Source organism: Aquarana catesbeiana, linkage group LG04, assembly GCF_042186555.1.
Source record: "Aquarana catesbeiana isolate 2022-GZ linkage group LG04, ASM4218655v1, whole genome shotgun sequence".
NCBI classification, from domain to species: domain Eukaryota; kingdom Metazoa; phylum Chordata; class Amphibia; order Anura; family Ranidae; genus Aquarana; species Aquarana catesbeiana.
In genome coordinates this window covers 12446235-12459195 of record NC_133327.1, presented here as the reverse complement: position 1 = coordinate 12459195, position 12961 = coordinate 12446235, and the positions used below count along the sequence as shown (strand labels likewise).

Sequence of the window (12961 nt, the reverse complement as noted above, 5' to 3'; positions counted from 1 at the left end):
TTTACGGTTGTGGGTTTAGTAACACCTTAATGTATAAAACCTTCTGCATGCAGCTCCCACCCCCACAGCCACCCCCCATACTTACCTGAGCCCAATCTTGATCCAGCGCCATGAGCAGAGGCTCTTTGGGCTCTCTTCCTCCTCATTGCCTCAGAGGCAGCAGCAGGAGCCATTGAGGGAATGAGTGGGGGGGCAGGACTGAGTCCATTGACACACAGAGCGGCGCTTAAGAGTGAGCCTGCACAAGTGCCCCCATAGCAAGCAGCCTGCTATGAGGGGACTCAGTGGGGGGGGGGAGCCGGGAGCGCCAGCATGGGCTAAGATCAGGAGAAGCGGGGCTGCTCTGTGCAAAACCATGCAACCCACCAATACAATGCCATTGTCTCCCCACAGGTTGAGTGTTGCAATGCATTATAAACAAGGCTGTGTTGTTCTGACAACAGATCGCACATTCACCTGGCTTGCTGACGAGTTTCTGCAGTTGTTGGTCCAAATACTCCTGGCGCTTGGTGAGAGCGTTCAGCCATTTCCTCTTCAGTCTGTCCAGATCCCGGTCCTGAGAGAAGACAAATCACAATGCCTCCTGATTTACAGCTAAGCCCCAAGATGTGGAGTCCAATGAAGAACACTCCCAAAACTTAGGGCCCATTCACATGACTGTGGCATGTTAAGGTGTGTTATGTAAGACTGCATTGCATTCTAAGGCAGCTCCTTCAGTTTGAATGGCCAGGTAACACATGCAATGCACCTAGACCATTTCTTCCCCAATGCAGCACACCGCAACATGCAGACGCGTACTTTGGTGCCCTGCAGCACAGGCGCATTAAGAAATATCATATATATGTTCCATAGTTATCTGTGGACACCCCCTGGTTTTTCTGATTCCCAATTCCCCCATTGTAACCCTAGCGCCCCCCCCCCCCATCTCCTTTCTTGCTTCCTTCACCCTTCCATACCCAATCCTGTCTTAAAAGAGAAGCAGAGCCAAAGCATTACTTGTGTACTTCTGTGACCTGTATTCAGCCTACAGCAGGCTAAAGACAGCTGTTGGCTGATGTCACTGAGCCTGGTTCAGACTCTGAAGAGAGCTTGACTTTAATGTCAGGATCCACCCAGATGCCTGGTTGGCAGCTGGCTTAGCCTCTCAGCATTCTGCTGAGAGCCTGAGCCAGTCGCTTCCGCCCCCTCCACAGCCCCGTGCTCCAGTAAACACTGAAAGGGCACAGTAGCGAGCTGGTGACACTTACAGTGACTGCTCTCTGCCTGCGAAAAACTGAGAACCGAGCAATGTGACCGATCATATGGCCACTCAGTTCTCAGTCTTACAAGCAGTGGTGGACAGATGCAGCATCGGATCAATTCTGCATCTACCTAGGCGGTATATATGTTTAATTTTTTTAAATTTCCCATATTTCTCTTTTAAACCTTTCACTCACTTCTCTTCCACTATTGCTTTTGTTCTTAACCCAAAATACATCTAAAAACGACAGTGGTACCCATAGTTCTGCATGCTATCAATACCTTAATTTATCCCATGATGACCATTAGAAACCTGCTTTCTATGCCACCTCTGTACACTAATATACAAAATGTATCACCTGAAATACCACCTTGCAAAGTGGTTTCCTGTTCCAGCATTTGTCTAAATAAAGAATTTATTATCAAAAAAAAAAAACACAACTACTGTACATGTGGATTGGGGTGCCATATACCTCATTCAGAATATATGGCACTGCTGCACAATGCACATATACTGCATTAAAGCCCAAGTCCAGGCAAAAAAAAAAAAAGTTTTCCCATGCCGTGAGGCTGTGCCTGCACTGCATGGGTTAACTGCTCATTTTTTTCTAGGGCAGTGGTCTCTGCTGGATGTGGCCCTTTGCTTGCCTTAATCCAGCCCTTGAGGCATTATTCCTGCTACTGACACCATCAATGAGGCATAATTCTTGCCACTGATACCAACAATAGGGCACTATTCCTGCCAATAATACTAACAATATGACACTATTCCTCCCACTGACACCAATAGGGCACTATTCCTCCCACTGACACCAATAGGGCACTATTCCTCCCACTGACACCAATAGGGCACTATTCCCCCTTCTGACACCAATAGGGCACTATTCCCACCACTGACACCAACAATGGGACATATTTCCTACCACTGACACCAACAATGGGACAGAATTCCTGCCACTGACACCAACAATCAGGCACTACTCCGATCACTGACACCAACGATGGGGCAGTATTCCTCCCATTGGGCACAATCCGGCCCCCGCTAAAGTCTGAACAACAGTAAACTGCCCCTTTGAAAGTTTGGAAACCCCTGGTCTAGGAGATTAGAGAATATAGATATACTTACCTAATGCTCTGATCCTCCCCGTACAAGACCTACCCCTGTAGCTCCTGTCACCCACCACAATCTTGTGCAGTGGACTGTTCCTGACGTCATCATGCCCATAGACCTGCTCTGAAAGTGAGGCTATCAGGAACAGTCCATCGCTGGATCATGGGAGAGGCCAACTGGCGGTGGAGCAGAGGATCAGGTGAATATACAGATTTCTCCTCTCCCCTGGACAAAACAAGCAGTTGACCCATGCAGTGTGGGCACAGCTCCACCGCATGGGAATTTTTTTTTTTTTTTTGCCCAGAATTGGGCTTTTGTGGTTATGTGTGGTGTATTGCACTTGACTGCAACACATAGGCCCTCAAAGATGGACCATCTCAGGACCCATCCAAGGACCCATCCACAGACCCATCCGCATAAAAAAAAATGCCACATGATATTCAGCTTTAACAATCTAAAATGGAGCAAAAGTTCTTCAAAGGCATGCTTTATTACAGGATTTTTTTTTTTTAATCTAATAATTGAATTGTGTGAAGCTTCAGCTTTGAAATAAATAGTTTTTTACTAGACTAAAGATCTGCCTTTGTCGGAGGTCTTGCCAGGCTGTGCTGGCTGCAGGATGAAGACACAGGGGAGACCCGCCAGGAGCAGGGCAGGCGAGATGTGCTGACTGCTGGCTATAAAGTGTTCCAGATAATAGCTGTCCTAAAATCTGTATATAAAGGGGAATGACATAAAACAGGGGTGCGGCTGGGCCAAGATTTCAAACCACACCAGATTAAACTAGACAAGGTTATCACAAAGTTGCCAAAAATAAATAAAAAATGGTCTCAGTCTTTTACATTGGCTTTTGAGATCTTCTTCATATATTTTTCACATAAACACAATTAATGCATTTTTTTTGTTACCTGATAGCTGTCAACATCCTCTCCGCTGTCCTGTAACACAGAAAATATAGGCTTAAATATATCTGAAATAAAATAGTACCTTTAAGTGTGCGTAACGTCAACATTTTTATTTAGTTCGCGTCCTTACAGCTGGGAACTATAAGGTAGCACAAGCAGACAAACTGAAACAGTCCACACATCCACGGCTGAGGACCATGAATAGACTGCGGCACAGGTATAAGGCTCTACTCATAGATCCCTGAGTAAGATTAGTTAGGAGTAGGAGTAAGTACATAGGCTCCGTCCATTGGAGAGTAGTCCAGCAGTGCTCCAGGGGCAAAACAGCCCCTGAAGCTTGCAGATCAGTTCCCTCTCGGGGAAAGAGTCTGAGCAGGTCTCCAGCCAACATACCACCTTCTCTGACCACCTACTGGGTTCACCTCCCTAGGAATTCACCAGAGCATGGTAAATATTCAGCCTAGGCATCTGAATCTCCTGCCCTAAGCTCTATAAAGTTCATCACAAAGGCAGAGGGAAACTATCAAATTTTCAGGCTGTTGAACTAGGAACAGATATGGGCAATCAATCTCAGCCCCTCTGATTACAGAGTAAGCCAATAACTAAATCTGCCTACCAGCCTGTCCTAGGAGGGTGCTACACCTCCGATTCTGGTCACATGACCAGTGCCATAGCACAAGTCACATGATCTCTGCAGAATAGGCTCTGGATAGACAAAGGCAAAGCTGACCAATTAGTGGCTCTACCTGATCACCGATCCTCTGTTTGTAAAAGCTAGCAGATGACCAGTGTTACTGATCCATTAGTAAACAAATGAATCAGAGATTGAAGCGCCAAACCAAGAGTCTAGATGCAAATTCATTCCAAAGAAAAACAGGGTGGAATATGCATTTTGGGGGCCACATCATCATCAGGGTTTAGGAATGGGAAATAATTTATATGGCTGCATGAACCAGCTGCTAATGAACTCTGTGCTTCATCACTCAATTGGTTAAATGTCATCTTCAATTCAGTCTGTACACATAATTTCCTATGCCAAGAGTAACTTCACCCCCTCCATTTATGCCCTCTTACCTTTTTTCTGGGTAATCCAGAAATAGATACTTTTACATCCAGCTACATAGTGTTGTCCAGTAGGGATCTGCAATGCCGCTGCTGCACCCCACTATTTTCAACTGTGACTTCTTTAAAAGGCCAGCTGATTGTCCTGGGTTCTGACAGCTGACCCCCCTGATGATGGACAGGCGCCCCAGCACACCATCAGGAGAGCCAGCTGCAAGTACCTGTAAAAGACAGTTGCCCCCCTGAATATGTACAGGTGCTGCAACATGTCATCAGGGAGCCAGCTGCAAGTACCTGTAAAAGACAGTTGCCCCCTTTGATCATGTACAGGTGCTGCAGCACGTCATCAGGGGAGTCAACTGCTAGTACCTTTAAAAGACAGCTGCCCCCCCCCCCCCCCCCGCCCCCCCCGATGATGCACAGGTGCCGCAGCATGTCATCATGGAGTCAGCTGCAAGTACCTGTAAAATACATTAGGCTCCCTGATGATGCACAGGATCCACATCACGTCATTAGGGAAGCCAGCTGTAAGTACCTGTAAAATGCAGCTGCCCCCCTCCGATCTTGTACAGGCGGCACATAACTTTAAGAAAGCCAGCTGCAAGTATCTGTAAAATAAATCTGGCTCCCTGATGATGCATAGGTGTCACAGCCCGTCATCAGGGAAGCAAGGTGCAAGCACCTGTAAAAGACAGCTGGCCCCCTGATGATGCACAGGCACTGCAGCACGTCATCAGGTGAGTCAGCTGTAAGTACCTGTAAAAGACAGCTGGCCCCCTGTGTTCAATCTAGGATGAATTTATCTGCATTGCAAACTATGGAAATCATTTGGGTGTGAAGAAGCCACCAGTCCATAATGCAGTCACCCTGCATATAAACTACTGAAAAAATACAAGATTATAACACCAATAGGCAAATTTCAGGGTTCCAGAGCTACCTATCCATACCCTCAATGGATCTAGCAGAACAGCGACCTTCTCCTTTGGCAGCCAACACACAACCAATGCTATAGCACCAGTAACTTGACTGCGATGGGATTACGAAGAGGTGTTTTTACAGGGAGGAAAATAGAGAAATTGAGCTTTCCCGGACAGAAACGTTGCATATGAAAATCCTGTGAAAGTGTCTGATACAGGGCTCCGGCACTGTACTCACCTGGTGTGTATCTTGAGACTTGCCCGATTTTGTATGGACAATTTTCACACAGCCCACTGACACCGACAAAATTGAGTCTTCTATTAGAGGTAACGTTCCAGAGTCTTGCACAGAGCGCACCTCCACCTGAAGACGTCGTGACTGACCCTATTGCAAAGAAAAGGATTTATTAGTTTGCATCCCAAATAACCACCAAATAAAAAATCAATGTAGCATTATATATGAAACCTAGATGTACAATGTCGAAGGGAGGGCCAGCATCAACAAGCTTTTGTTTGTATCAGTAATATCTCTTTATTTATAAAAGTAAACTAAATGGTAATGCAAAAGCGGCTGGAAATAGGTTGCTCGATGTGAAAAGGCAGGTCAGAAGGTGGTCAAGTACACCTCAATGAACTCTGAATAATTTCAGAAGCAACTCAAACTGATGTCAAATTCAAGTGGATACAGCTAAAAGCATGCTCCATTTGTCCTTGACATGAATCCTTAAAGTGCATGTCCGTGTAAAAAAAAAAAAAAAAAAAAAACATTCAGTACAACTCAGCAAAACTTGAACATTTCCCCATGTTTTATTCCTTTACAAACTCAGCAAGTACAGAAAAATACCCGTTGATCTGCCAGAAATCCAATGATCTCCTACCTTCTCGTCTGAGGCAAGACCACAGCACCTTTTCTACTCTGGAATCCAAAGCAGCATTGTCAACCCTGCCTTCTGGACTAAAGAACTCCACCCATCTCTGTTCCTCTCCACATTCATACATTGATTTCTTTGCTAGCAAACCAATGCTCCCGCACAATTACTGGGTGCAGGGAAAGCGCTATATGGAGATGTAGTTCTGGGAGCATGCCCTTGTTAATAATCAATAAGCTCCCAATCAGTGGCTCCTGGAAATAATTGACAACCCTGGTGATGATGTCACAGGGAGTGATAAAAGTTGTTTTTCTCTACAGGAACAAGAAAAAAAAAGAATGCTGGGACATGCTTTTCAATGGGCGAGGGAGGCTTAGAGGGGGTCAACCTGAGTCATGCCTACAATAATCTTTTAGGTGACTGGAGCATATGGAATACTTGCAAGCAATGGTACTTGCATAGATCCCTGCCAGGACATCTAATGGTACCGCACAAGAATCCCCGCCAGGACTTCCAATGGTACCGCGCAAGGATCTCTGCCAGGACTTCCAAAGGTTATGTGAAAGAAGCAGCGCTAGCGACAAATAAATCAAATAAATATTATCGCTGCTGTAAAAAAGTACTGATACTTAAAAAATAAAAAACATACGTATACAGCGCTGATAAATAAGCTACACCATGAAAAACTAAAGTGCTACATGCTAACAATAAATGTGAATAATAATAATGATCAAAAAATCAACTAATAATTGCCAATATACTCCAAATCTAAGGCAGTTGGAAGAATATTAATATACGCAATGGTAGTCAATTGCTGAAACACAAATACCATAAATAGTGAATTATAGTGTAATGGGTGCAATACACAAATCAGCTACTAATTGCTAAAATATCATATAAGTGAAATATAAATTGCAAGAAAATATATGTAAGCCGTTGGTGCAACCCAATTGCTAGAAAGGTGAAAAATAAATGTACTACCACAATAAAAATATTAATATTATATACTTTCAAATAATCCCCAAGAGATACCCCCAACTGGGCTAGCAAAGTCCCTTGATGACGCCCTGGGGGAGGGGCAAAACCCATCGACGTAACATCCGGCTGACTCCTAACCAAGTGACGTTTTCTTCCTGGCTCCGTGGAACGCACTCTACTAGCGGCGATCGCGGAAGCTCTCTGACATGGCTGATTGCAACCGAGGATACTTCACCATATCATTTTTTCTTTGTTTTTGGGTGGACATCTGCAAGCCTGTGACCTTTCCTATTTGAACACCAGCCATTTCACCTACTGATCCACGATAGAGGTACCGCTCTGTATACACCTATGGGGATTGACTGACAGCCCAGGTTGAAGAGTCATTGTCTGTGTTCCGGTAAAGTTTTCTGTCAAAGAGCTTTGGGACAAGCCCAGCTGGTGGTACTTTACTTTGGGATTATCTGCAAGCAGTTATTGCAACTTTGCTAGCCCAGTTGGGGGTATCTCTTGGGGATTATTTGAAAGTATATAATATTAATATTTTTATTGTGGTAGTACATTTATTTTTCACCTTTCTAGCAATTGGGTTGCACCAACGGCTTACATATATTTTCTTGCAATTTATATTTCACTTATATGATATTTTAGCAATTAGTAGCTGATTTGTGTATTGCACCCATTATACACTATTATTCACTATTTATGGTATTTGTGTTTCAGCAATTGACTACCATTGCGTATATTAATATTCTTCCAACTGCATTAGATTTGGAGTATATTGGCAATTATTAGTTGATTTTTTGATCATTATTATTATTCACATTTATTGTTAGCACGTAGCACTTTAGGACTTCCAAAGGTACTCGCAAGGATCTCTGCCAGGACTTCCAATGGTACTCGCAAGGATCTCTGCCAGGACTTCCAATGGTACTCGCAAGGATCTCTGCCAGGACTTCCAATGGTACTCGCAAGGATCTCTGCCAGGACTTCCAATGGTACTCGCAAGGATCTCTGCCAGGACTTCCAATGGTACTCGCAAGGATCTCTGCCAGGACATCCAATGGTACTTGCAAGAATCCCCGCCAGGACATCCATGGTACCTCGCAAGAATCCCTGCCAGGACTTCCAATGGTACTCCTCAATCCTCCACAAATCACTAGGTGCATGGAAAATGGCTCTATAGAGATGAAGTTCTGGGAGCATGCCCTTGTCAATAATCCATAAGCTCCCAAGCAATGGCACTTGGAAATATTTGACAACCCTGAGGATGATATCACAGGAAGTAATAAAAGTTGTTTTTCACTACAGGAACAAGAAAAAAAGAATGCTGCGGCATGCTTTTCAATGGACGAGGGAGGCTTAGAGGGGGTCAACCCGAGTCATGCCTACAATAACCTCTTAGGTGACTGGAGCATATGGAATACTCGCAAGCAATGGTACCTTGCAAGAATCCCTGCCAGGACATCTAATGGTACCTCGCAAGAATCCCTGCCAGGACTTCTAATGGTACCCGCAAGGATCCCTGCTAGGACTTCCAATGGTACTTGCAAGGATCTCTGCCAGGACATCCAATGGTACCTCGCAAGAATGCCTGCCAAGAATTCCAATGGTAGTCTTCAATCCTCCACAATTACTGGGTGCATGAAAAGGGCTCTATAGAGATAAAGTTCTGGGAGGATGCCCTTGTCAATAATTAATAAGCTCCCAAACAGTGGCACTTGGAAATATTTGATAACCCTGGTGATGTCACAGGGAGTAATAAAAGTTGTTCTTCACTACAGGAACAAGAAAAAAAGAATGCGGAGATATGCTTTTCAATAGGTGAGGGGGGCTTAGGGGGAGGGGGTCATGCCTACACAAATCTTTTAAGTGACATATGGAATGGAATTTAAGGTAGTAGTTGAAAAAGTCTCACCATAACCATCTTCTGAGCCTCCAGTCCCCCAGGACCAGGATATGGCGCATGTAGCACTTTGTATCATTTGGATTTGTGCTATGAATGCGGAGCTAGCATTGATCAGCATTTCACTTCCCTACCTCCTCAAATTAAGGGGTCCATAAAAAAGATGACGCAACACTGGGTTGGTGTCTCAGCCATGAGCATCTACCGCAGAATGCCACTTATGTGGACGCTGGAAACACATATTGGATGTTTAGTGTTTACAGCACAGCTATTGTGGCTTAACTGGCTTTTTGTTTAACTGTTGGCACAGAATCGAACTTACTAACCACTGGTGGCTGGAGGAGTGATTTGGAGGAGGACATGCATTGGAGCTGTTGAGACCAGGAAGCTGGTCCAGCCGGCTAAAGAGCAGACTCTGCCTACGGCACAAACAGTCCCCCAACAAGGGATAGCATTAAAAGGTTTGTGTACAACTCCACCCTCATACTGAAATCAGGTGCTCGAAGATTCACATTTAAGCTGTGAAGGCCAGGCAGAGATCGGCACGGAGCCCACTCACACTCCTGTAGCAGATGACGCAAGTCTTAAAAGGAGGATTGCACACCACTGGTATCATCCACAAGAAACGTATTTCTTATTCTCATAATTATAAGCAGATGTCCAGAGCATCCCACCCTCCCTTACATTGAGTGTCAAGAGTCCCTCCACCATCTAAAGTCGAAAGCCCCCCACCCTCCCTTACATCACAGTTCTTGTTCTGCTGCTAGGAAGAAGCTGGGGCTGGAGCTGGGAAGCAGAAAGTGCAGGGTCTGGAGAAGAACCAGAGGAGGGCTGGATTCAGCTGCTGGAGTCTGCTGAATAGTAAGATGGGGGGGGGGGGGGCAGAGATAAGGGGGTGCTGTGGCTAAACAGAGAGGCGCAGAATCTGTAAAAGGAGTTCTGTTATCCTTTCTGCTGCTGAGATGGAGGGGCAGAGACCAGCCACTCTGCTGCTGCATGGAGAGGTACCGGATCTGGTGGAGGAGTTCTGTCCTCCTCTCTGCTGCCAACTGCCGAGGCAAGGATGGGGCAGAGACAAGGGGGGGGCCTCAGCTGCAGGAGAGGTGCAAGGGTCACATGAAATGGCCAGTTGGCCAGATTCAGCCTGCGGGCCTTGTGCCTGACACATGTGCTTTACACAATAACCCAACATCCCTATGTAGGTAGCTACCTGCAAATACCATAAGACAGGTCAATGACGATCGGTAGTTCAAAAATATAGTCCAATACTAAAGAGGGGGGGGGGGGGGGGGCTGTGTGGCTTTGGGAACATGTGCGTATGTTTCTAGTATGTTTTATTATATGTAATTAAAAGGATTTATTAAAAAATCTGTAGTGAATAAATAATATCTGATCACACTGAATGCATTTCATGAAGTAGCGATCATTTTAGGTGTATTAGAGTCTAGTCTATAATAGTTAAAACTCTCGGTTTACTGTGTGCAAGAGACACGGGGGCGCCGCAAGTGCACAGAAATTGCTAAGATCTTCTAATGTACTTGCAGGAACCACAGGGTGTCCACACTTGGGCGATATTCTTAGTTTGAACAGTATGTCTGGCAGGTTTATTTTAAGGCTGAACTCCAGGAAAGCAGCTTGAAACACAGTAGAGATAAATACATATGAAAAGTTTCGACAAAGATTTTATTATCTGGACACCCCTGACAATGCCATTCAGCACAGCTGGATCAAGAACAACCCCTGCCCACCTGCTGATTGAACAGTGAAGGAGCAGCAGCACACACAAACATCATCCCTCTGCTCTCAGTACATTTTCTTTAAACCTTTTTGTAAAAATGTAAATTTGTATTTGAGTGGGGATAAAGATTTATGCAGGGGGGAGTCTAAGGGTTCCCATACCAACATCCTGAGTGGGCAACAGCTGCATATGTAGAGGACCAAGTGGGAAAAAGAGGTGGAAGGCGCGTGATCCAACGATTGGATCAAGATGATACAGTTTATTCATATACAAAATAGATAAATGCATCTAAAAAAAGTTGCTACGTATTCATAAAAACTGGGTTACAAATTATACACATTAAAAGTTGTATACGATTCCAACACTTTTTATATATGTGCTATTTATTCTATTTAGAGCGCTGGGATTTGGACAGTTCTAGAGTAAAGGAGAATCCATCAGTTACCATGTGATACACCTCCCAACTAGCCACTCCTTTTTATGTTGGTCTACCATATTGTACAGACTTTCTTTTGTTTTCCAAGGCTCTGATGAGGAGGGAACTCCTAGAAACACGTCAACCCACCTTTGAGCACTTGCCCTTGCATAGGCATGTCTAACTTCTAACTTTTAATGTGTATATTTTGTAACCCAGTTTTTATAAACACATAGAAACTTTTTTTTATATGCCTTCCACTTTTTTTTTCCCACTTGGCCTCCTTTGGACCACCCCTGGTCAGTTTAGGCCAGGGGTCTCAAACTGATGGCCCTCCAGCTCTTGCAGAACTCCAGGTCCCATCATGCCTCTGCCTGTGGGAGTCATGCTTGTAACTGTGAGCCTTGCAATGCCTCATGGGACTTGTAGTTTTGCAACAACTGGAGGGCCGCCAGTTTGAGACCCCTGGTTTAGGCATTGGGACACTCATGATCATCTTCCATTTTCCTTCTTTTGAAAGTACTACCACTCTATACCAACAACGCCTTCACGAGCGCAGAAGAAATTCGTTCTTTGTTTATATTTGCATATGTAGAGGAGCCCACCCATCACGGCTGGCCAGTCAAAGCCTACAGGAACAGATGACCCATAAGTTTAGAAAACCGGATGTATAATTAGCAGTAATCTGCATGGGTTTACGAAAGGTCACTATTGCCAAACCGACCTTTTAACGAGGAAGCGAGCTGACATCTGGACAAAGGTAGGCCGGTGGATGTGGTGTATTTGGATTTTGCAAAAGCATTTGATACAGTCCCCCATAAATGCTTAATCTAAAAGCTGAGGTCTGTAGGCATGGACCATAAGGTTTGTTCTTGGATAGAAAACTGGCTACAGGGGCGTGTCCAAAGGGTGGTGTTAAATAATGTATACTCAGAATGGTCTATTGGGGTACCCCAAGGCTCTGTTCTGGGACCAATTCTGTTTAATTTATTTATAAATGATATAGAGGATGGGATACATAGCTCAATCTCAGTGTATGCTGACAACACAAAATGGCAAAAACCAAGTACAACACAGCAGTATATATAAACTTTACAAGAGGACCTAAATAAATTAATGGAGTGGGCTATTGAATGGCAAATTAAGTTTAACATTGAAAAATGCAAGGTAATGCACTTTGGGGGGGTAAGAACGTAAGTTACTCACTAGGTGGAGAACCCATAGGGGCTTCCAGGATGGAGAAGGCTCTAGGGGTCCTAGTAGAGGACAGACTCAGCAATAGCATGCAGTGTCAAGCTGCGGCTACCAAAGCCGGCAGAAAATTAGCATGCATTAAAAAGGGAATTTACTCCAGGAGATAAAACAATTATTCTGCCACTTTATAAAAACTCTGGTTCGGCCGCATCTGGAGTATTCCTTCTAATTCTGGTCACCAGTTCTCAGAAGGGATGTGCTAGAGCTGGAGCGAGTCCAACGAAGGGCAGCTAAATTAATAAGGGGACTGGAGTACATCAATTATGAGGAACGCCTACAAGCGCTAAATGTATTCCCGCTGGAGAAGAGGCGCTTGAGGGGAGATAGGATAGCGATATACAAATATCTCAATGGTGATCCCAGCGTAAGTATGAAACTTTTCAGTCCCAGGGAGTGTAGAGAGGACACGGGGCCACACGATTAGACTGGAACAGAAGCGGTTTAACCTTAAGCTACGTAGAGGGTTTTACACTGTCAGGGCGGTAAGGATGTGGAACTCTCTTCCACAATTGGTGGGAAGCATGTGCATCTTAGTAAAAACAATATACAGGGATATGGGAAATAATT

General features: G+C 44.6%; 1 protein-coding gene across 2 annotated transcripts in view; it reads right to left on the bottom strand.

Annotated features, from left to right (window-relative positions):
- Nucleotides 1-12961, bottom strand: part of KIF13B (kinesin family member 13B) — a 367935-nt gene that overhangs the window by 110819 nt on the left and 244155 nt on the right. For both annotated transcript variants that reach the window (XM_073624835.1, XM_073624836.1), the window contains exons 25-27: nt 5473-5619; nt 3259-3288; nt 457-556 (exon numbers count right to left, since the gene is read on the bottom strand). In XM_073624835.1, coding sequence (XP_073480936.1) covers nt 457-556; nt 3259-3288; nt 5473-5619 — 277 coding nt within the window. The remainder of the gene's footprint in view (nt 1-456; nt 557-3258; nt 3289-5472; nt 5620-12961) is intronic.